The 25,965-nt window shown below is 38.1% G+C and overlaps 1 protein-coding gene and 1 long non-coding RNA gene across 3 annotated transcripts in view; both read left to right on the top strand.

The window, feature by feature from the left end:
• LOC124168538 (spastin) overlaps positions 1–2,705 on the top strand; it is a 387,851-nt gene extending 385,146 nt beyond the window's left edge. For both annotated transcript variants that reach the window (XM_046546877.1, XM_046546876.1), the window contains one exon: positions 441–2,705. In XM_046546877.1, the coding sequence (XP_046402833.1) occupies positions 441–604 (164 nt within the window). In that variant the 3' untranslated portion in view covers positions 605–2,705. The remainder of the gene's footprint in view (positions 1–440) is intronic.
• A 9,798-nt stretch (positions 2,706–12,503) lies between these two features.
• LOC124167858 lies at positions 12,504–22,742 on the top strand. The gene is made up of 4 exons (XR_006866777.1): positions 12,504–12,788; positions 12,930–13,025; positions 13,143–13,333; positions 20,975–22,742. It is a non-coding gene; the product is annotated as an uncharacterized LOC124167858 (long non-coding RNA).
• The last annotated feature ends 3,223 nt before the right edge of the window (positions 22,743–25,965 follow it).

Genomic DNA, 25,965 nt, shown 5'->3' with positions numbered 1-25,965 from the left:
TGAGTCTGAATTCTGTGGCCGTGAATATTGGTTATGATCACGCATTCAAGAAGTTGCAAATATTATGACATCATTTCTTCTGCAGATCTGACATAGTATTTCTCTTCCTTTACTGACAGAATAAAGGACTCAGATACACTCAATATTTGAAGTAAAAACATGTAATTAATGTGACAATACACCTTGATAATTTCCTGTCTACTTTCAAAATAGCATATTTTAACCCAATCTAAGGTGTGTAAACCCATGGTGTTTTTGGTAAACTGTTAGCCACAGAGTATGTTACCTGACACCTGATACAATTGAAAATCATCCATGATTCTTGAATTATGTGAATTTTTTTGTTGGTATTATCTGCCCTTTTGCCTTTTGAAAGTGCTACCATCTGCTGTTCGTGGTAAATGTGTTGCATCAAAGAAAACTCTTATTTATTTTTTTAGAACTCAACCCAGAACAGTTGCGGCTCATGGATCCGAACTCTGTTCGCTGCATAACATTCCAAGACTTTGTGGACTCTTTGAAGAGAATACGTCGAAGTGTTTCTCCCCTGAGTCTAACAGCATATGAGAAGTGGAATCAAGAATTTGGGGATGTTAGCATGTAACAGAAAAATGATATTGGAAAGGGCACTAGTCGTGGTTAGGCAGCCATTGAAGAAAAGTGTGCTCACATTTTTTATGAGAACAAATCTAACCAAATATCCCTGGCCTGTCATAGACTCTTTCCTTGTTAGTGGTCACGAATTTTGGGGAGACCTTGTTTCTTTGCCTTTTGAAAAGGGCTGCAACTTTATGAGTTTTAAAAAGAGTCCAAAAGCTGTGAGAAAAAAGACATTAAGCTGCGGCTTGAGATAGCTTCACCTCAACTTATCCATTATGCATATTTTCTAAACAAACTTAAAGATGTTTGGGTTTCATAGTGGTAAAGATTTTAATTTTTGGCTTAATGTTTTTAGTATGTATGGTTTTAGTTATATTCGGTGAGTTAATTTGGTCTCATTGTTTCTAATTCCAACTTTCATGTATGTTCTGTTTATTTGAATTAAGTGTACATGTGTCATTATAAGTAAGCATTCAAATTAATTACTCATTCTTTTAACTGTGAATAAAAATTCTGATAGTTGGCCACATCCATGCAACTAAAGTTGCCACTGTGTTTTATATGACATTTCAATTTCTCCAGAAAATGTGCAGATGCTGGAAATGCCTTGCTCAAAATGCTAAGATTCTTTTGCTGCTAAGGCTGGGAATATGCCTTTCAAGTCTTATGAAATTTTCCTAATGACAAAAATGTATCGCAAACATTGTTTGCCGGGGCAAATTAAATACATACATTTCTCTAATTTATAACTGCCTAGAAAGACTATGTTTTGCTACTTTTTTACAAATAAATAATGGATTGTGTGTGTCTCTATATGTGGCTCCCTTTTGGACTCATGACCTATTTCTGTTTTTAAGTGTTGTTAAATAGCATAAGTTGTTTCTAAGCAAGAATAGTTGGAAGTTTCACTTAGTTCACGGCCTCATCTCGAGGTGAAAGCTCTTTCTTTGATGACGTAGGATTACCTGTAAGAATATTTGAGGAGCCTCCAGTGAAGCATTGCCACTTCAAATGTGCTGTCACATTCGAGATGAAAACTTGTGGATGCTGAGGTTAAAATCTAGAGCACCGTCTTTGTATGATTCTAAGCTATGCTTCTGGGTCAGATGTGAGCTATTGTAAGATTTGAAATGGTTTTAGTGTTTGGAATCTAATTTTTGTTGGAAAGCCAGCACTCATAGGGGATACAGTTTCTGTATATTCTATTCCTTGCAATTATCATGTGAAAGATTTAATGTTGCACGCTTTTCAGTGTTTCAACGAAAAGGGATGTCAACTCGCGTGGTCAGAGTTATGAAGACTTGCAATTTTTTGGCATCTTTTTTGTGGTGGCATTCTTTCCTGTAACTGTGATCTGTAAGCAGACCGCCACGCAGTGGTGATTCTGTCTGGCGATTCCATTCATGATGTGGTTGAACTTGGGTATGCGTATGGTGGTCATGTCCAACCAATTATCGAGATAACTTTTAAAAAAAGATTGATAATGTTTCATTTTTGATGTTAATAGTTTTAATTTTCACTCAAGTTTTCTTCTTACAATGTAGCTAATCATATGTTTGGCTTGTTCTTCAGTTGTTGTTGATTGTAACAAAATGGTTATTTGTGTGTATGACCTTTTTAAAATATGCTCTCCTTCATATTTTTATCCATATTCTCCACAAATGTTTGTATATGTGTATCAATACCTCATTTTTACTGAAAGTATTAGTACACAAAAATGCCAAGAAAAAAGATGGATTGTGGTGGCAGACACTTGCGTCAAAACCAAAATGAAATATTGAAAAATGTATTTTGAAGTATAAAAATTTTACACATAGTTTGCGTGAGTGCATAGTGGTATGGCAGATTTATTTTTTTCCATCATGCTTCATATGAAACAGGATCAAAGTCCTGTTTTATAGCAATATTAATTCATAGTACAAATAGTATTACCTATTTAAAGTGAAAATTGATGGTAGATTTAGAGTCATGGGATATATTTACTGAGCATCTTCTGCCACTTCAATCAGATCATAAAAGACAAGCATCAGAGCTTCTTGAAGTTGTGTGATTTTCTGCTACTAAATTACATAATTCTTTTTAATAAAAATGTTAGTGCACACAGAGCTCTTGGTTTATTGAATATGTTCAACAGATATCCTTATAAGTACCTTTCACGTCCTGGGAAATCCAACTTTTTATCCAACTCCTTACACGTATTGTTCTACAGCCCTAAAGCTATATCATAACCAATTATGGGAGAAAGTTCCCTCATACACCGGAATCATGCATTTTTCTATAATAGGGTAGTTTCCTTCATCAAAGAAACTGAAAGGCATTGATTGCGATTTGTTACCCACCATTACTGTATTCATAATATACAAATTATTTCGTTTTATAAATACCGGTTTAGACGAATGGCCATGGTCCATTTTTATCCTCATTTGAAAAGGGCCAGATTGGCGCCCATGCGATGCCACTCCACGTGACGTCACAGGGACCTAGTTTCTACAGGGGAAGATAGGAGTTATACATCGTCTGAGATTACCAATGCATGCATGAGGCGCAGAGCTCAGGGAAACATGTCTTAATAATCACCTATTAAAACTGGCTTAGGTCGGAAAGTTTTCTTCGTTTGATAAGGTATTAATAAACCTTTTTTAAGCCAAGCGCTACCAGCCAGCAAGGTACTCAGCTACCCTCTAGCATCCTGCGTCCTATCAGCGCGCAGAGCCTCGATCAAGGTCACCTCACAAGACGGGAGGGGGAACCAGAAATATGTCACACGGAGAGATTTCCTTACCCGTCGCATTTTCGCGCGCTTGAAAATTTTCACTTTTCATTTAATCGCGAAAAATAGATATCGTCATTTAAAAATCTAAAAGCGTGAAATGCGTACTCCAGGAGTAATAATCTTCCGATATAGGCAATAAAAAAATAATAGGAAACCACCCTATTTTGACCATATCCATGGAAATCGTAACAGACTCCATATAACATTGCACTTTTTCAGTGGTGCTTTGGTAGATTAAGTTAGTTAATTACCACTTCAAATAAATATTATAAGAGAGTGTATAAGAAGATCTATTTATAAAGTGGCCATATGGACTGGTTTAGACCAATTTTGAGCGTGTCCTGTCAGTTTCCGAAAATTCTCTACAATGTCCAGGTTTCATGCAAAAATTATGGGCATTACATTTTTATTATGACGTTTAACAACAGAAAGCATAGCACAATATGGCAGTAAGAGTTTAAAAAATTATCTTAACAACTTCAACGTACTATAATCAAATAGTGGTATTGTCAAAGAACACTGTCAGCTAGGAGCTGAACATCGCGGCAGCGATGGTAGCAATGCACCGTGCCTTCCCCTTTGTCGGATCCTGTCCCCTCCACTGAGCTACTCACCTCCCCTCTGTTTATCCCACAGTATAGTGATAATAATCTCAATTTTGACTTTACAAACCCATTTCCAAGGAGCAAGACTATATGTTTTCGGACTTAACTGGGGATCTCCCTCCATTCCCCCAGTGCTGTCGGTGCATTTTTGCTGGCTTCCCTGTTGTGGAATGGATGATCCTCATCTTTGTATTCCTCACAGAAGTAACATTGTACCCTGGGTACACCACAACCTGAAATTAGCCATGAGTAATTGAGGAAATCATTTTAAGATACTATACACGGCAATATGCCTTGCAAATGGAGGTCCAAGATAATTACTTGCTGCCATGCATGCTTAATGCAGGGAAAACAAACAGCTTTCAGGAGATGAAAAATAGCATTTAACTTTCATATTTAACTACAACATGAATAAGCACATGCACAGGCAGACTTAAGGAGGGGTCATGTGCTCCCCTAGACACTTAAAATATAGACAAAATTTTTAAAATTGTTATCATTACGTTCGTTTTGTTTTGTGTATTACGGGGGCCTCAATCATTTAATTTCATATTAATAACTTTGATATGAAAATAAATAGAGTACTTCATACAGTAATTTTTGTACATTGTTTTTAATCTCAAATATGAGAAGACCGTTTGCCTTTCAGACCCTTGTGCTCTCCCAGAAAAAAATCCTGGACACGGCCTTGTGCACACGGAATTATTTTGGTAAATAGTTACTTTCAGTTGCTGGCAAAGATTTTCACATGGCAGGAGTACTTTCTGTATCCTCCTTCACACAAAAAGTGCTTTGGCAGCCTATTTTGCCAGTTATTGTCTGAAGACTCCCTACATCAAACTTATACAGGCCACACTTTTCTAATTTAAGCCCTTCTTCATGATCCTGTGGATTTTATTAAATTGATAATTAAAAACTAAGGTGAAGGATGGTACCTTTGTAGAATCTGAAATTGAAACTAAGTCATAAGCACTACTACATATATGAACACAGATGGTAATACGGTTGAGGACCTCAAATCCAGAAAGCTTGGGACCAAAGGGTTTCTGGATTTCTGGTCTTAACCCTTTCGCGCCGAATGCCGCGCCTGTGCGGCAAGGATTTTCTTCCCTGAACAACGATTGCCACACCTGTGCAGCATGAATTTTCGTACCCTAACCAATGAATGAATAACCAACGAACCTAACTTACGACCTATGCCACGCCTATGAGGCACAGGTTGAAAAAAGTGACCATGGAGGGCACAATAGACCCATGGACGAAGTCGCCCCTCGTGATCCGCCTTAGCGCTAGCCCAGTCCCTTCTTCGGCCGCTCAGGTCAACCCTTTCCTATCCTCTCCACACGGTCAATTACTGTTATTTGCAGTGTGTTTTCCAAAAAATATTTGTTGCTTACTTTTGAAATCCAATGCTAGAAATGAATTAATCTTTTTTTGCTGACCACATGGAAATTTCAAACGGATTTCTAACGTTAATATCAACGGAGTTATAGAACAACAAGTAAATATATTAAATATACTAAATATGTATATATCAATGTTAGAACTTTGTTTAAAATTTCTGCACACTTAGAAAAAAACAAAAAGTTCATTTTGAATGCGAATAAATTTATGCGAACAACAAATATTTGCATATATTTAACATTAATATATCAGCCAGTTGACCGCGGACTCGCGCTAGGAAGGGTCTTTTAATCCTTCGAGGGTCTAGGACAGAGGCCGAGGAAAGGGATTAGCTCCCCGCTGAGTTGGGTCCAGAAATGGTTAGGGAGGGAACCACTGCCTACTGTCGATGCGAAAAAGATTCGTACAGGGGAGTAAAGAAAATTTTCAAGAGACTTGTAATGAGGAAGAATTTCCCTCAGCGAAGGTCTGGCACGAAAGAGTTAAGCACGCGGAAAAAGTGGTACACTTTTTTTTTGAGAATTTTAATGCAATAAAACCATAACTCAGAAATTACACATGAAATGGATTTTAACATTATTTAGCATAATGCTTCTAGCAGAACATATCACAATTTAATACTTTACTTTAAAATAATTCGAGAAAAAGTAGTAAGTGATTACCTAAATACTCATACAATTCAAAACGTAATTTGGATTTTGAGCAACAGGCCCCAGATTTGCTATTTTTACTGAACATGTCATACAAAGTTAATTTCTTCATATTGTTATTTTTGTTTTTATGCAAACTTCTAGAATTTAATACAGCCCCATTATATGCTGCCATATAGTAAGTGGTTACTTACTCTATGACACTGCTCAGTTATAAAACTTTTTTCTTCCAAACCCTTAATGAATTCTTCAGTTAAAGTTATGCAATTTTGGATGGAAACTTCTTCCCCAACAGTGTTTTCCTCCTCTATACCTTCCTTAGTCGGACAGTAAATCTGTGCAAATACTTCTATATTTTGTTAATTACAGTGCAACCTCGATATAACGACACCCCACGGTGCACTAATTAACACTCGCTATAGCGAATTGTCGCTTTACCGGAGGTGGAGCAGATAATAGCCAATATACCTGTTGCGAACAGATACACAGGAACAGGAGTGGTGCGGCGACAGATAAACATCTATCCGATAAACGTAATCATAAATCCAGACGAAAGGCGATGTTTTTTTGCATCACTAAATTTCCTTACTCAAATAACGACCAACTATTCAAACAATTTATAAGCGCCGCACTGAATAAAAATCATGCAAAGCATTGTTTCGTCAATCATTATATTTATCGAACGACAGTTTACCACATAAATTTGAGACTGAGCACTCCATTAACTTCATTTCTAAACAGATCGCTAGCAATTACAGAGGTTAAGGAGTCTTGATGAAAGTCTTCCGGCGGTGAAACCCTCGCTATGGCGAGAGCCAACACCGAAAGGGTCTCGTAAAAACGAATTTTTTAACACTCCTATTATAGGGTCAATTGACGGTGCATCGGCTATCTCTCGTAATAGCGGGGGTGTCGCTATAGCCCGTACTCGCTTTAACGAGGTTCCACTGTAATTGATTTATAAATGCATTCAGGCTCTTGTGCTTGATATTTGAGATCCTTAGGTGTCCCTGCCTAGGTTGTTAGCGTATGTTCATAGCATGTCCTAATTTCTTACTGGTCCCAAGCCTCGGGGAGTGGTTCTATGAGGTGGCAAGTCGAAACACTACACAGAGGAATTTTCAAATGTTCCGGATTTCTGGATTTGAGATCCTCAGCTGTATGTAATAAATTATAAATATTGAAGGAAAGTATATTCAAGAGATTCATGTACTTGAGTTATTCAATAGCTGTTTACAATTATGATTAAAAATTCGATTTCTTACCTGCAGAACCAAGAACTCAAATAGTGAAAACAGGCCACCTAGGAGCAGCTGGAACTATTCTTAATTAAATATTTGTCACTGTATTTGCCCTCAGTTTTATATCGTCTGAGATTACCAATGCATGCGTGAGGCACAGAGCTCAGGGAAACATCTCTAAATAATCACTCATTAAAATTGCCAATGGTTGAAAAGTTTCCTTCGTTTGATAGGGTATTCATCATCCTTCATTAAGCCAAGCGCCATGTACCTGCCAGCAGGGTACTCTGCTACCTGCTAGCAGCCTGCAGCCTAGTGGCGCCGCTTATAGCCTCGCACCAAGGTTGCCTCTCACAGTGGCAGCCGGAACCAGAATGACGTCACACGGGCTTTCTCCAGCATTCATACTAAGCTGTTGCATTTTTAAAATTTTCACTTTTCATTTAATCGCGAAAAATAGATATCGTCATTTAAAAATCTAAAAGCATGAAACACTCCATCCAGGAGTAATTATCTTTGGGCAATAAAAAAAGTAGGAAACCACCCTATTGCATACGCTGACTTGTTTGGATTAATTTATTTGGGATTAAGATGATTAATTGAGAAAAATGTTATGTAATTTTTCATTATCTCCTCTAGCACATACAGCCTTATATACACTGTGAGTATGTATTACCCCTGAAAAAATTTTCTTGGGAGAGTACAAACAGATAAGAAAGAGGAGTGAATCGGTTGGTCATACAAATCCCCAAGTTTGGTGATCAGCCTACCACAAATCTCAGTATCACAAATCTCAAAGGCTTTAACTACTCTCTTTTTATCAAAAATGACAAATCAGTCATTCCTATGAGACATTCTCAGATATTTCATTGGGTCTGCAATTGCATTCACTGTTGATGGCCTAACTCTGAAATTTCTACTCTCAGAAAGTCTCTTGCCTCTTCAGTGGTCCTCACAACTTCATCATTCTACCGATGTATCTTTCAAAAGACCGAATATATCAAGAGGGCCATCATTTATGCACTCCTCTGCCAACTGGATCAGGCTATCCACATTATAAGTTAAATTCCATAATGGAAAGCAAATTCTAACAAAGATGACTGGCAATTTTTTGCGTAGTCATTTTTTTCCCTGCAAAGAAAATCTACTCACTTTTGCAGATGGCTTAGTTTTGCTAGTGGAATATAAGGAAGACTTAAGAAGCATGACAGAAATTCTGATAAAAGAAACCCTAGAATTAGGACTGAAAATCAATGACAATAAGACCAAATTTATGTCCTTCAGTTGAAACCATTATACATGGCTCCAGAAACATTACAATTGAGGATCATAATGTAGAAAGAGTAAATGAATTTAAATACCTTGGTGCCATAATCAGCTCAAACAATAGTGAATCATATGAGATACAAAATAGAATAAATTCATCCAATAGGAGTAGGCATGCCCTGAACAAACTGCTAACATCAAAAAATTTGCCTATCCATCAGAACCAAACTTAGAATTTATAGAGCCATAATAAGACCTACCCCTCTATATGGAGCTGAATCATGGGTTATCGACAAAAGAGCAGAAAATAAATTACCTCATTGTCTTTGAAAATAAAGTGTTACAGAAAGTTTTTGACCAAAAAGTGAGAATTAAAGCTGGAGAAGAAAACACAACAGGGAAATGACGGACCTTTTTAACTCACCAGGCAGAGTAGCTCAGGGGCGCATCTAGGAATTAAGGCTGCGGGGGGTTTTAGGCACAACTAATACTTGGGTGTGGAATACCCAACAGGATAAGCGGGAGGTGCGAGGGTGCTCCTTTAGAAAAATTTTAAGTTAAATGGTTCAAAATGGTGATTTTTACGGCTTTCGGAGGGATATTTAATTAATATTTACACTATTCTGTAAGTAATATTAATCCAATGGAGTAAAATGGATTAAAAATTAAAAAATTTCTGAGCTGCAGGTATGGGGGGGGGGGGGTTCTATCCCCCAAATTCCCCCCCTTGCTGCACCACTATAGTAGATGAACCTAAGAGCTGCAAATTGCAACGAACAGGGCAAATAATACGAAGAGAGCAAGAGGCCCTAGTAAAATAAGTCTGGGCAGAAAAACCTGATGGAAGACGACCTCCAGGAAGACTGAGAAAAAGATGGAAGGACGAGTTGCTGATTAATCTGGGGAAAATGGGAGCCAGCGAGGTGAATGCAGAAGTTAGAAAGCATTGGAGGCTGACTGTTGGCAAGCCTAAATACTATTTAGGGTATAAATGACCAGTGCAAAGAACAGGATTGCACAAAATGTGCCAGAAAATGGGTTGTCATCTTCTCCTCTGAAAATAAGCCTTTCATGACCACTGGCCTCAAGTACATGAGGAATGATCTAAACTCAGTGGCTTTTCATTTATCATGAACTGTTCCCCTTGGTTTCCCCAGGAATTCAGTGGGAAAGATGGATTTCTCTCCAATTGAGCACATAAAATGATGAACTTGGGAAAGAAACACTCCAATGGCCGTAACAAGGGACCTCTTCACAGGTATAAACAAAACACTGTGTGGTATGCTGGAACGCGAAAATTTGCAGCAGTGACCAACCCCAGCCTCTCAACCGGAAACCCTTCACTAAAACACGATCAACAGTGTAGAAACCTTCGCGAGGGTTTTGGGGGACCTCGCTAAGGCTGCTTACGTGAAACCAATCACTCGCTTAACTATGAAGGAACCTTCGCGAAGATTTTGGGGGGGCCTCGCTAAGGTCCCAAATTCCAAATTCCCAAAGGATAAGGTCCCATCCCAAATTCTTCTCTATTTTCTCTATTGCACTAAGAACATTACGCCCTCAGTTATTTTTCACTCAGTAACGGTCATCCTTACGTCACGTTCCCCCACCCTCCGTCTAAGTTAAACCTTCCCTTCACCCTTCCCCCCCCCTTCTTTACCTCCGTCTGTTAACTCTTCCCTCCTTTTCCGCCCCCCCCCATACCTTACGTCCAACCACAATTTTCCCCCTCTCCTCTTCCACCCTGTACACCACAACCATTCCTCCATTCATATATTTCAGCGGTGTCTATTGTTTTTTCATCACTCAACCTTGTTGAAGTGAAGCTTTAACCTCAGTTGCATTGAGAAGGGAATCTTGGATTCCGAAACCGGTACGCTTCTCCTGTCCAGGTGGCAGTTCCATCACTCAGTTTTGAGCATATTCTCCCGGAGTATAACCCTCGGAGTAAGTGTTGTTTGTGTGATTGTGTGTGTGTGTGTGTGTTTCCTTAACTTAAGCAACCTTAGCGAGGCCCCCCCAAAATCTTCGCGAAGGTTCCTTCATAGTTAAGCGAGTGATTGGATTCAACATAAGCAGCCTTAGAGAGGTCCCCCAAAACCCTCGCGAAGGTTTCTACACTGTTGATCGTGTTTTAGTGAAGGGTTTCCGGTTGAGAGGCTGGGGTTGGTCACTGCTGCGAATTTTCCCGTTCCAGCATACCACACAGTGTTTTGTTTATACCTGTGACGAGGTCCCTTGTTACGGCCATTGGAGTGTTTCTTTCCCAAGTTGACCTTGAGGCCGTAGAGCTCACCTTTTTATCTACATAAAATGATTTTCTGCTGAGAGCTCAGTTTATGGGGCTTTTCACCTTCAAGTCATATGAATAGTATTTTTTTCACTACTCCAAAGCAAACCAGGTGCATTTGGTTGAGTAATAAAATTCCCAGAGGTATATCTTTGCAGAGAGGAGCCTCTAAAGAAAGAAACATGGGCGTACATAATTAACTTTTGAACAAGTGTTTCGCTGTTGTAGATTTTTTGGAGACATATTTGGCACTTGGTCAGGTGCAGGGGCACAGCTAGGAATTAAAGCTGGGGGGGCTTAGGTGTAACTAATACCGGGATGTGTGGGGGTATGGTATACCCAACAGGATAAGCAGTAGGTGGGAGATTAATAAATTGTGGAATTTTAAGATAAATGGTTGAAAATGGTGAGTTTTTACGGCTTTCTGAGGGATATTTTATTAATCCTTACACTATTCTATTAGTAATACCAATCAAATTAAGATTCCGAAACGTTGGCCAATATGTACAAAGCCATGCATAGGTTAGCACTTGCAAACCCTGGAGGTGATGGAAAATCTTTGGGGGGAGCCCAATTTGCCTGTTTGAGTGCTCAGTGGAAGGTCCTTGGATAACATCACCTAGGCTGTAGGATGGTCATACAGCTTCCCCTTGACACGTTTTGCTTGGAGTGGAAACTGCAGATGCTCTCCCCTCTTTATTTCGGTGCCAATTTAACAAATGATGCAAATGAACTGAGCAGAGTTAATTGCTTCCACTTAATACCACTACACTGGCATTCAGTGGCGTCGTAACTAGGAATATGCTTTGGGGGGGATGGAAGGGCGAGGGGGCGACCCCTCCTCCGAGCAATGCAAAACATTTTGAAATTAAATGCCGGGAAGTGCATTTTAAATCATTTTGGCAATTAAAACTTAACATTGATCAGATGCAGTTATTATAGGTCAAAACTAGACAAGAGTTTAAAATATTTTTTTTTCATTTCTCTGAGGCTTTGGGGGGGATCTATCCCCCAAATCCCCCCTGCCACTGCTGGTATTAGTCGGACACAGTGCACTGTCAATATTGCAAAATGGGTTTCACTAATAATAAAGATTATTATAATTACATATAACTGACTTCGCTTCATACAGGAAAGGTTCGAGTTTGCAATCTATAAATATTCAGAAATTATGCCAGATTCTAAAGATATAAAAATTTAACATGGTTTATACGATTCCCTGAGGTTATCTTAAATATAATTTTAAAGGATTCTACCAAAACGTTATATTAAACTGTGGATTTGGATAAAATAGGGAAATCTTGCCTGACCAAATTCACGTCTAAAACTGGCGTTGATTTCATATACATGCCATGTTTTCTAGCAGTTCCCGCGACACTCGGTTGAATCAGCTGATCCCGCAGGTGACGGAAAAAACAAGTAACTTGAGCGTTGGTGACACTGTAATTGAAACTTCATCAACCGTTTTTACCGAACCCAAACCAATTCGCCCGCCGTATTTAGTGAATTTTATTCGCCTTCATAAAAACAACTGCGGCGTACGGAAAATTTAAATAAGCCACTCAATAAAATAAACTCTATGTCCGGAAATATCCTTTACCACAATCAGCTGCTCGGAAGAAGAGTGAAATATCATGTTGGCTAAATTGTTCTCGAGGTATCGAATATATCGCAGGTACCGAAATTTATCGATTTGATAAATGTTATCAAATGTTAGAAATATAAACAAAACATGGGTTGGAAGGGCTCGAGTGGCATTCGTTAATGCAAGTTTTTTTGTTATCTCTCTTTGACAATACAAGTGAATCGTTTTGGTATGTGCTGTGATTGCAGAAGAATCAATCCTTTTGTTAGAGTAAATCTCTATTAATTTTGGTGACTGATTAATATGACTCTGAAAGCTATTGGAAGTGATTTTGTCGCAAGCCGTCCTCCACAATTATTCCGTTTGCACAAGTGGTAATTGGTCATTTTGAATAAATTCTGAGGCTATTTATGTCCTGCATTTCAAAGTCGTGGTACTTGTTCCTTTGTTCAATGCCGTGATAGTTTTTTGTGGAATTCGCTCATTAAAATGTTTATTATTTTTCCTGAATCCAGGTAGACAGGCTGTTCTCAGGACATGGACTCGCTGTCCTCTCTTTGCTGTATAATGCAATTGTTTTCGCCGGCGACACAGTTTTGCTAACCTTTTTGGTATGTTACAAATGTGTGGTGATGTTACTTATATCGGTCGATTTAAGCCATGCAGCCTTTGGGGGTTGCATTAATCTATATTTACTGCATTTTCATAAGTTTAACATTTTTCCTCAGTTCATGAAGGCATTATACCTGATAAGCAATGGAAACCTATTATGCCAGGGCCTTTGCGGAACTCATCCTTCTTGTGAGCAATGCAAGGGTAATTTTTACCTTAAAAAGGTACTCCTTTTACAAGTACTCTTATGTTTTATTGCTCTATGGACTCTCGCTCCTTACATCAGCTGTTGGAGTTTTTCGATACGGTGAGTAGATTTTGATGCTTAGAAGACTTGCCCTTTTCTATTAGCTGTTATCATGCAAGAAGGCGTTAGTTTGACCTCCGTAGGCTTAGTGTGTGATTTATTTTCGATTTTGGCCCAATTTTTTTAGTAGTCGCCCTGATTGGTTTCTCATTTTATTAATTAGGGCGCCTTAATCAAAACAACAGCAAAAGAGGTTTCAAAATATTAGCCATTGAAACCAGGACACTTTTGGGATATTCCTGTTGCTATTTCATTGGTAATTGCTGAAATTGGGCATGTTGTTTTTGAACTAGGTTTTACGGTTTTGACATTAGTTTGATTGAGTGAGACTGTTTTATTCGTAGCTTTAGATCTTATTTTATCATATCCATGTATGTACTTATAAGTTTTCCTTATTATTTCATCTCTTCATATTTACTCTTACTCCTGTGGCTATTCAAACCCAAGTTGGCTTTTGGCCTTCCTGAATATTTTCCTCTCTCAACTAGCTTCAGCAACCTCCATCCATGCTTCTAGTTTACTAAGGTTCTTCCATACCAAGTCTTCCCACCAGAGTCTATGTTTTCTGTCCTTTGGTTTTCCATTAACCGTCTGTATGGCCAGGGGCGGTCTGGGATGATTGGGGGCCCTCGGCTTGGGCTCACGATGGGGCCCTCCTCACTCGGGGGTCCTCCCTCTGAAAATTCTAGTAAATTCAATCCCCAGAAATGGATGCATGTTATTATGGCTCTTAAAAACTAGGTAATAGTTTAAAAAAATAGCAATTTCGTCAGAAAAAATACAATGAAAAATGAGAACTTCACAGCTTATAAAATTGAATAATGTATTATGGTTCTTATATCTATTTAGTGAATTTTTTCCTTGAAACTGAACTAAAATCTAAAAGACCTCTGAAATAGCCTTTTCGAACATCCTGTTCAAAAAAGCATCAGGCTCTCTTTTAACTTCTTAACCTTTATTTTTCATTTTTTGATTCAGTATTTTTACAATGAAAATGTTGTAAATAAAGCAATTAATGTAGCGTAGAATTTTATAATTGCAAAATAACTCTGGTTCAAGTAATCTGAGTCTTTGTTTTATCACACTTTTCATATACTCTTCACGATGCGAACTTTGTGGGGGCCCCCTAAGCTTGGGGCCCTCAGAAATTGCCTACCAGCCGACCTAGCCAGACCGCCCCTTTGAATGGCCATTCTATTATCCTCCCTTCTTAAAACGTGGCCCAGCCTTCTTATATGGTTGCTTTATTTGCCATGGATCTTTTTAACTTTCTCTCTGTTTCTTAAGCTGCCTAATACCTCTCTCATGAATCAATCCAAATATCTTTCCAAGAACTTTGTTTCCTAAAGTTAGGTATCAGTTTTTTCCGGAAGACCTTGTTGGGCACCAGACCTGTAGAGTAGGACTGGTTGTAATATGGTATTATTGATCCTTATTTTTGTTTTGACTGCTGCTCAGAAGTTTCTTTATGCTCCAATAACATCTATCTGGTACTTATAGTTCACTTTTTATTTCACTTAAATCTTCTCTGTTGTTCCTCCCAAAGATGACTCATAAACAGGGGTGCCGACTTACAAAAAATATTGGGGGGGCCCAAACCGGGTATCTTGCCCCGTGAAATTTTATAAGTAGTGAGTTTTAAGTTTTTTAAGCATTTTAGAATAGCCATATGATCAACATTAGAATAGAATATTGATATCTGGACACTCCGGGGAAAATCGACAAGCCTGACACATTTTTTCCTCACACCCATAACGAATTTTTGAGGGGGCTCGGGCCCCCTCAGGCTCCATGGAGTCGGCGCCACTGCTCATAAATATATTTTTAAAACCTAACCGAAACATTTTCGGCTCAAGCTTCTACCAAAATCTGTCCTTGTGGTGGGTATTACAGTAGGTATGAGTGTGGGCATCTGTAAGAGGATGATACCTATATTTGTAAGATTGTATGAAACGGGAGTCATGGAGTTCCAGGACTTGGAAAAAACGGCAAAAACTGGCCAATATTGCATGTTTAATTTTTTCTTTGCTGTGTTCCACCACCAAAAATTTTTTTCCAACGCACTAGCCAAATGATATCCAAAAATGCCCCCTGAAAGCATTTTTTTCTTTTTGGCCTTTTCGAAAATATTTTATAAAAAAAAGGTGAGAAATTTTAAATTTGACGCCATTTGTCCTAGTCCCACTGAAAATTTTTGAAAAACTTTGGAGGTCTGCTACATCGAAAAGCCTTCAAATGCTCTTAACCACATCATGAAATATAGTTTCTATTCGGAGATATCTAAAAAAATGCAAAAATTGGATTTTCAAGCTTGTAGGCACTGGTGGGCTTATGGGGTGGTGGAAGTGTGGGGAGGTTAGTCCTTTTTGATCCCAAATGAATGCCCTTACTGCAGGAAAAATCTTGAGGGGGATTTTTCACCCTCTTTTACAGCTATGCCCTATGCATTAAGCGTCCAAGTAATGAAAATAACAGAGTTTTATTTAGTAACAACTTGTAGCAACAATTTTATTACTTACAATTAGATCCGCTAAATTAGTATGAGTTTGCTCTTCTATTGTATGGACCCAGAAGTTTTGAAACATTTAACATTCAAAGTTAACACATTCTATGCGGCCGACAAAATCTTGGGTGTTCCGGGTGACGGAATTTTTTTATTTTAATTTCCAATAGATTTCGCTTTATAATGATTACCTTGATATCTAAAGTTGCCGATAACATACGGGAAATATTTATTTTTAAACATTTTTTTCGTGACATCTTAAGATGTCGTCCGCCATGGCGAAACAATATACGTATGCAACCGGCAATACACCAATACCCGCAAATTCTATTTTTCAAATTGCAACAAACCCCTTCATATTCTAAAGTTCATTTCAATTTTAGCTGCTAACATTAAATAATAATAAGCACTGGATATAATTTTGACAGTTAAACTGCAATATTTTGTGAAGTATTTTTAGCTTACTGCATATCGAAAACAAAACAAATGATTTGAAACACTGCAATGGTCCGGGCAATGGTCTATTGGGTTCTCTACAGCAAACTTACATTTTTTCCCGCATATTTGGCAATTCACAGTAGAGAACCCGATTGGCTAGGTCCTTCCAAAGTAATACTTGGAGGAAGCCTTAGCTAGGAAGCAATATAAGTCGGTGAAGAAGAATACACATTTTTCTTCAATTTTTTTGATTCCATCAATTTGTTGTAAGCTTTCTCTGCATGACCAATACAATGCTTTTTTGAAAGTAAACCATTACTATCATACATTTTTTATGTTTTATTTTAGTTTAAATTCAAATACATTGTTGTAAAAATTGATATAGCACTTATCAAAAAATAGCATACAAAATAAAGAGTAACTTTTTCATTACACTTAAAAATACATATTCATTATTTCTCTGGCATCTTCCCATGATATTCAATGAAGCAGGGACGAAGACATAATCCGGGCTCATCCGGACAATCTGGGCAGAAAGTGGTGACGGTCTTCCTGACTCCTTTGGTGTGACAAACGCGGCATCGCTTTTGCTTCCATCTATTCCCGTCGGTAGGAAAGAAAGCGGGAAAATGAGATTCGGGGGGCTTCGGTGTGGATGGACGTGAGGTAGGACCTGTTTGTGCTCCTACCAGGGATCGTATTAGCTCTATGCGGAACTCGTACAGTTTTTTTGTGTATCTACTGTATTTTTGATACAATAAGTACCTAAATATTAATAATGATCAACTGAAAGATGTGTATTCCTAATTTCTTATACCACTTGACCGATTTATGCTCACAGGGGTATTATGCTAGCATTTGGTCGCCCTGATCAATGCCTCTCATAAATTTGTTATACATAACTATCGCCTCCGGTGTTTATGTCACTATTCCTTTTCTGTTCGGGACCTCAAGCAACTGGCTCCCATACTCGGAGGTGATGACCAAAACGTCCCCTTTGTCCCTCCATTTCAAGACGCAGATGACTCCACTGCTTTACTATTTCACCCTTGTTAATTTTTTGGGACACAATTTCCTTGGGATTCCCTGCTCTGTTTACCCGCAATGTGCCTGTGCAATATATTTCCTTTCCCAGAAGTTCTCTAGACAATTGCACACTGCTGTAGTAGTTATCTAAATAAACAGAATGGCCAAAACCCTCTCGGCCCTGAAGTAGTTTATGTACTGCATTTCTTACGTGCCCCTGCCCTCCTACTTCCTTATCTGCAGACCCAGTGTATTCGAATTACTATTCCGGATGATTCCGTTAACAAATAAATTTTAATGCCATATTTATGACGTTTTCCTTTCATGTACTGTCGAAAAATCAGACGGCCTCTCCATAAAACCATTGATTCATCCAACGATAAATCTTTAGCGGGTGAATAAATATCATGCATTATAACTTGAAAATGATTAATCAATGGCCTGATTTTGAACAATTTGTCCTCTGGTAGAGGCTCATTTTCCGTAGGATTTGCAGCGAAATGATGCGTTTGCAAAATGCCAAGAAACCTATCCCGAGGCATGTACCGTGAAAAGCACGTTAAATTGAATAAATCATCCTTTTTCCAATAATCCTGGATTATATTAAGCCTAATTGTTCCCATGTGGAACAATAAACCAAGGAACTTTTGAAATTCGTCTCTCGACATATGTTTCCAGTCGGCTATTCTGGCATGTGGCGATACATTTGTCGATTGAAGGGTCTCAGCCTGCCTGTTGGTTTCTGAAACAAAGAGGTCGTAAAATGCCTCATTGGCTATGAGGTCAGAATAATCGCTTGGGTGATTGCCAGCAGGGGATTCCTTAAACCCGGGACAACCAGTAAATGGCATCCGTGTGATAGCAGGCTGCTAATTTTTCCACATTTCACAAAATCTATCGTTACCTGAGGGGTTTGGTGCCATGGTTTCAATGATGGAATCAGTTGCAGAAATATTAGTCCTGCCACGCTCAGAATCTCCAAGGTCCTCGTCCTCGCTCTCATCTTCGCTGTCGCTGATTTCAGAATGGAAGTCTTCCGCGCTTTCCTCCCATAAATCCTCATCTTCTCCCAAAGAATCTGTCTCAGATAGTAGCCTCATCAAGTCGTTTTCGGCCAATCTCTGTGTTAGGGCTCGCGAAGGATCATTCTTTGAACATCCTAGTTATTGATTAAAAAAATTATTTAATTATTGCAAAAAATAATAATATGTTTAAAATTGAATAAATTTTCCAAACTGCACTCGCAGATATTGAAACTCACCGGAGACAGATGGTCCTGTTTCTGCTTCAGTTTTCTTGCCATTTTCATCTTCTTCCAACTTTCTCCTATTTCCTGCTCCTTATTATACGAATATAAATACATTATTAAGATATTTATCCTACAGAACATGAAATAATGAGTGTTGAACACTTACCACAATTGAGCACGGTTGTGGTGATATCTTCTGAATGGGAGATATATTTCTTCCTGTGTATTTCGAACGCCTACAGTCGAAAACACAATATCTCACGGCAGCACGTATGTAAGCTGAACTCTTGAGCTGATGAGGTGCAGAATCAGAATGCCGTGTGGTAGGACAGAGCACCATTCTCAACTAACATTTGAAGGAAGTATGTGTGGAGTGAGGGTAGTAATGAAACAATGTTTCAATCTCCGGGAGTAAGCCCCGGAACAGAGAATTTTCCAGACAATTTGTGAAATGGTCTCTTCATTCGAATGGACGGAAGGGGTAAGGTGAGCGAGGTACAAGAAACAATATAAGACCTCCTGCGAAGGAAGCTCAAATTATCATGTGCTGCTAACGTTTTATAAACACCGGATCGGTAATTGTGTGCTGCATTGGAGCGGAGGAGCGAGGATATGTAGCAATTTTGGAGCGAGGAAAAAAACTCACCATGAAACTTATATTGACCAGGTGAAACACCTATGAGTTCCTCCCTGCCCGTCGTTATATCAATACACAAATTTCACGCAATGATAACTAAGAAATAAGAAAAAAATACATTAGGTGACGAACAGCATGACCCAAAATATTGAAAAAATTGCGAAAAAAAAACAAAGATAAGATGTAGAGGATATAAAAGAATTCAGAAACGGATAATACCATTGAAAAGAAGAAATCTTAATTTACTAAACTGCATCGAAAAAAGACATTCTGGATCAAAACCGAGCTCTAAAAAAAATAATGAAACGATGTACTACTGATGACATCTTATGATGTCACCCGCTACCCATGGAAGACATTCGTGACATCTTATGATGCCACCCGCATGGAACGTGTTAAGCTACTGTTTTCTGAGTATCAGAATTGCTAATCTGATGATATTGAGGAAACGTAGAATATCTGGAGCTTAACAAATTTCTTTCATTTCCATTTTAATCCTTACCACCAATCAAGAAACAGCACTTCGAACTTCGGTAATTTGACTTTTTGCTAGGACGGTAATACCTCCTGGAGTACGTTTTTCATGCTTATAGATTTTTAAATGTTGATATCTAATTTCGCGATTAAATTAAAGGTGAAAATTTCAAGCACCCGAAAACGCAACGTCTAAGTGTGAATGCTGGGAAAAGCCCGTGTGATGTCATTCTGGTTCGGCTGCCACTGTGTAAGGCCACCATGGTGCGAGGCTATGAGCGCCGCCACGAGTCAGGCTGCTAGCAAGTAGCAGAGTGCCCTGCTAGCATGTAGCACTAGGCTTAAATAAGGATTATTAATACCATATCGAATGAAGGAAACTTTCCGACCATAGGCAATTTTACTAAGCGATTATTAAGAGTCGTTTCCATGATCTCTGTGCCACATGCATGCATTGTTAATCTCAGCTGATTTTAAACTCCTGACTACTCAAATAGCATCTAGGTGTGATGTCACGTGGAGTGGCATCGTATGGGTGCCAATCTGGCTTTTTTCAAATGAGGTTAAAATTGACCATTAACAGTCGTCTAAACTGGGATTCCTAAAACCAAATCATTTATTTAAATATTATGCGTATTATTATAAATTGTATAACATTATGAATACACTAATTGTGGGTAACGAATCGCAATCTATGCCTTTCGTTTTCTTTGATGGAGGAAACCACCCTGTTGTGCTAGCTGTTGTTAAGTGTTGTTTGCAGTTTTTTTTGTGTGAGTGAGCAACTCTTGGAACTTGGGTAAATCTTTGCAAGAACAGTACTGCCTTTCTGTGGGCCACGTAAGATGAAGCTAATTTAATGGCCTCACTTGGAGGAAACTTCTAGTCAAGGATATTTTGTGATAGGGGTGGTTCAAAGGCTTGGAGATCCCACTTGGACTTGGGTCATTGAAATGCAATAGTTTCAAATATTTTTTTTAAATTTCTCTGAGGCTTTTGATCTATCTCCTTATAGTTACTCCCCCCCCCCCCATAGTTACGCCACTGATTGAAATAAAGAGCGATTGAAAAGAAAAGAGGACCATGCTTAGATTGATGTAGTGCATAGTTTTTCATGTCACGGAACCACATTGAATTGCGTTTGTTATGCATACTTAGGAGTACAGTAATTAGGTATTAGTGGCACTATAGTCTTTAAGGGCAGTGAATTAAAATAGATTTGCATGGGAAGTCAAGTTAATTGTTTGTGGTGTATTGTATAGTTAGTAATTATTGTTTTACAGATCTTAAAAAAAGTATTTTTTATCTTTTCAGGAAACCCTGTGTATGGGCCAAAAATCAAGCAGGTATATGACGTTTTGAAAAGAATATGTGCCAATATATGCTTGCCATTTTTTGTTATTGAATTTTATTTTTATCAGCTGAATATGAATTCGAGTGTTGATTCGTCAGAGTTTGTTTTTGAGAGTTTATTTTCCTATAGCAAGGATAAGCCCAACATATTCATTCAAGAAGTTTCCAAGTTGATTATTCCTTCACAGTCAAGTGAGTGCAACTTGCCAGTTTTAATCTTTCGCTTGCTAGGTGTAGCAGCTCTCCACTTTGTTATCCTTTGCCTATTGTCAATTGTATTTGCACTTATACGTTATTTTCGCTCTTGTGGCGCCCCTGCTATGCTCAACATGGCGTATATATTTAGTATACTTTGGTTCAGCCTCACAAATGGAACTGTTAATCTTTGGGGTTTAGCAGTTGTGATCTCTGTATTCATTGATAAGTTCATCCTCAGCCAACAAGCTGAATTGGGATGGCGACTGGGTATTCCAGTTCTGTTAGATGAGCTCCGAATATTAAACTTGGTATTTTTTACGATATTTACTGCTAAAGCCCTTACCGATTAATGTTACTGGTTAAAGTTGTACAAAATGGATTGATATTGTTGTTGCATTTGTAATTTTCCCCTCTCTATCCAAGAATTTGAGTGGAAAGTTTAGTTACTAATGAATATTTATGTACATATTTTACTTCTAGTGTACTGCTAACACTTTGATGCCCAGAATTTGTCTAGGTTTTTTTCTAAATTTTGTCCTAAAACTTTTTTTAGGATGAACTTGGATACCTTCAAAATCCATAAGAAATTCTCCCTTCTATATTTTCCTATCAGTCGCATAAGTGCATGTCCGAATATAAGCCTCCCAGTAATATTCCCTCCATGATGGATGTAAGCCATCGCACAGAAACCATAGAAGTTAGCTGTAAGGTAGCTTATATTACAGCTTAGCTCTTATGGGAGTTATGGCTGTAAGACAATAATGAAAATCAAGGAGGTTACGGAATAAGTCCCAATATCTTGTTTCATTAATTGTGGTTAGTGTTTTAATAACTTTTTTTACTCCATGGAGTGTGTATGTATTATTATTTTTTTATCATTGATATATATTGCCTGAATCATGCAATCATTTTTCCATCCTTTTTGAGGGACATCTTTAGCAATTGCTCCAATGAAGGTGCAAAAAATGACCATTCTGTGGGATAATTTTCCACGATGGCTCTAGGAATGGGCATTCTTCCCTTTTTTCCATCACTCGCCACGTTACTTCTTCAGTCCCTGAAACCATCCCTGTAACTGTCCTTCAGCCAATCTAAATTCATGGCTGCTAATAGTGATTGTTACGCCACGCTCGGCTTTTAATATTGAATCACAGTGGTAGATACGGAAAGTGACAGAATTAGCGATGGTAAAAAGATGGTGAGAGTGACTGTGTAATTCAGAAATAGATTTGCTGAGCGAACACTCTTTTGGTTCCTGAGAACCTGAAGCTATCACTTTTAGGGATGGACAAAAGTAATCGTGTGATTCAGGCTCATTATTGAATTTTTCTAGAGCCTCGTTTCTTCATGGATTCATTAAATGAAGCGTTGACGTGGGATAGTAGTACATAAGTCAGAAAAAATCGAAATTTCGTTTATTCATAGAAGGAGAAGGTAGTACTTGCAAATGTCAATCGAATGCAGTGGCAGATACAATTGGGGGCACGGAGGGTGCGTGCCCCCCTTGCAGGGCAACCCGCATTGCCGAACATTGCAGAAACACAATCGTAACTTTTTTATGTCATGAGATAGCATTGTCTTGTATATGTGTCTTATAATCAGTTTGCATAAAAATATCTCAAATTTTGCTTGTAACTTGATTATTTTTCACTATGATAAAAGTATAGGTAGCTCAAAATATCTTTTGTGCTCACCCATTGTGTTTTTTCTGCATCTGTTACTGATCGAATGGACAAGGTAGAAAGTCAATCGGTACAATATGTGTATCAGTTGTTATGATTGAAGTAGTTTGTACACTAATATGATCTTTAGAATGTTGGCAGACCTCTTTCTTTCATCTCCTGTAAAATTCACATTTAGTGACTTAATACCTTACCCAGGTCAATGCTTCAAATATTTTACTCTGAGCAGCGTCTTTAGACAACACATGTCTAGTAGGAACTTAAGTAAAAAACTCAGATTATTTATTATTTCTCTGGCTGATAAAAGTTCTCTGCGCGACAGTGAAAACTGTGACTTTCAGATTAGAAGTTATTTTACTTTTATATATAACATCTCTTGACTTCTTTGTACTTGGTCCAGTGTAGAAGAGTGGCTGATGTCTTGACGTGGTAATGGAGAAGTGTCAAGAATGCAATCTGGAGGTCTTGTAATGTTCTACTTAGCTGATCAGAGTGCCATCTCTGAGTCAGGCGGAGAACTTTTCTTCGTACCCTCCTACCTTTCAATAGAGTGGTTTCCTATTATTTTTTTATTGCCTATATCGAAATATTATTACTCCTGGAGTACGCATTTCATTCATTTAGGTTTTTAAATGATGATATCTATTTTTTGCGATTAAATGAAAGGTGAAAATTTTCAAGCGTGCGAAAACGCGACGGCTAAGTATGAATGCCGGGAAAACTCCGTGTGACGTCATTCTGGTTCCCGCTGCCGCAAGTGAGGTGACCTTGGGGCAAGGCTTTGAGCGCCGCTAGGCGCAGGCGGCTGATTCAGGCTGCTAGCAGGTAGCAGAGTACCCTGCTAGCAGGAAGCACTTGGCTTAATTATGGATTATTAATACCTTATCAAAAGAAAACTTTCCGACCTTAGCCAGTTTTAATAAGTCATTATTAAGAGATGTTTCCCTGAGCTCTGTGCCTCATGCATGCATTGGTAATCTCAGACGATGTATAACTCCTATCTATTCGTATAGAAACTAGGTCCCTGTGACATCACGTGGAGTGGAATTGCATGGGCGCCAATCTAGGCTTTTTCAAATGAGGATAAAAATTGACTAATGCCATTTGTCTAAACCGGTATTTCTAAAATCAAATAATTTGTATATTATGAATACACTACTGGTGGGTAACGAATCACAATCCATGCCTTTCGTTTTCTTTGTAGAAGGAAACTACCCTATTATTTGCTTTCTATTATATTGGTAAATAACAGGCCTTTTTATTTACGGTATGAAGGCTGTTTCTTTACCAAAACTACTTAATTGATTGATTTGGGTCCTGAAGTGTTACTATTAATAACAGTGAGTGATTGTTTTTTTAATGCTTTGCTAGCTACCATATAATTTTGTTGTTACTTTGAAACATCATTAATTATGTGTGACAAAAAATACTGAGAAGATGACATGCCATGCTGCTCGGGTAGAAATGCTCAACCAATTTGTTTAAAAAGACAATATTCCACATCTGTCACCTATTAGATTTCCGTTTTAATAGCTGGCAGAGTATACGAATTTCAATCCATTAATTTACTATTTTACAGTTCTCATTCATAGGTTATTTTCACATTTATTCCACTAATTAATAGTATACATCCTCATCATGCACCATAAGCTGTCATGTTACTTTCATACAGTCAAAAATTTATTTATATCAGCATAAAAAGTGCATTGAGTAAATTTTTAAAATATTCAATGAGCATCATCATCATCACTGGTCGGTAATCCTAAGATATGTCTGACACAACTCTCCATTCAATTTTCCTGTTAGCTAACCTTTTCACACATATGTATTTGTTCTCTTTCACATCCTTCATTATATGTTCTGTATCGGAGGCCTTCATTTTTTTCTTGCCATCCATTTGTCCCTCGAAAATTATCTTCATCAGGCCATTCTACCTCAAAATATGGCTGATAGAGTTGCTCTATTTTCTCCCTAAGATTTTTATGTTTCTTCTCGCCTCTCTTTTAGTTCTTTGGACTTTGCTTTGCTTGCTTGCTCAGCCAATTGAGCATGACAAACTTAAGAGTGAAATAGCACTCTTGAACCTGGATTACTAGTTGTTTGATAACCATTCATTGGATTGTCTGCCTATCAATTCCCTCGGTAGTCCTCAAAACAATCCTTGACTCTCTTTTTCTTGCCATTTTCCTGCCTTCCTTTCATATAATTTCTCATTGGAAACAAGTATTTTCTCTTTGGAATGTGTGCAAAAGATGTAGAGATAGTACAACCCTAAAAAAAAGAAGTCAGAGAAAATTCCAATCTTATCTACTTGCCTTACCTATCTGTTTCAGTAATCAATTTTAGCTTAACCATGCATTATGACGGATAATTGAAGCTCTGCTATTCTAAGCCAATGGGCTAAAACCAATTATGTAAAACTGATTTCTAAGTCATAGGCGTGGTTGGACTGCACTGATGCCAGTTACGGCCTAGATTGCTGCTACTACCACTTTAAGAGCTGTGATTATTTTTCATATATTTCTCTAATTATTCATTTAATTCCTCATCTGGCTCTCATTCAGCCCTCTTTATTGGCTGGTTACTTAGTTTAGTGTTGGCCTTTTCTGTCTCTTCACGCATATTCAACCCTCTTAAAAAATAAGCGATGACTGCCTTCTTAGCCTATAGCTTAGATTGAAAACCTGTTTTCACATGACCCACCTCTAACCCCCTACTTTGTGGGGCTGGAAAGAAGACTGCTAGTTTATTGACTCCCTTGGAATTTTTTCATGTGTGATGGTGAATTAAAATAAATGAAAATAATTATGACTCTTATTAATGAGTGCTGCAAGTACAAGTACGTACAATTGAATCAAAACCTTTGACTGAATGTGTAATAATACCACAATATCTCTCCACTGAGTAATTTGCAATTTGCCATGTTCCACATTATAAAATTTAAATTACAATTAATACCAGTATGGTTGTGAATGGCTTTTAAAATTTTATCACTGCACAAATATCGTACTCCTCAGTGATAAAAATGTAATTTACACCCTTACCTCATATAATCAGTGACTTGTGGTGGTA

Source organism: Ischnura elegans, chromosome 11 (genome assembly GCF_921293095.1).
Source record: "Ischnura elegans chromosome 11, ioIscEleg1.1, whole genome shotgun sequence".
Lineage (NCBI taxonomy): Eukaryota > Metazoa > Arthropoda > Insecta > Odonata > Coenagrionidae > Ischnura > Ischnura elegans.
This window is presented reverse-complemented; position numbering and strand designations above follow the sequence as displayed.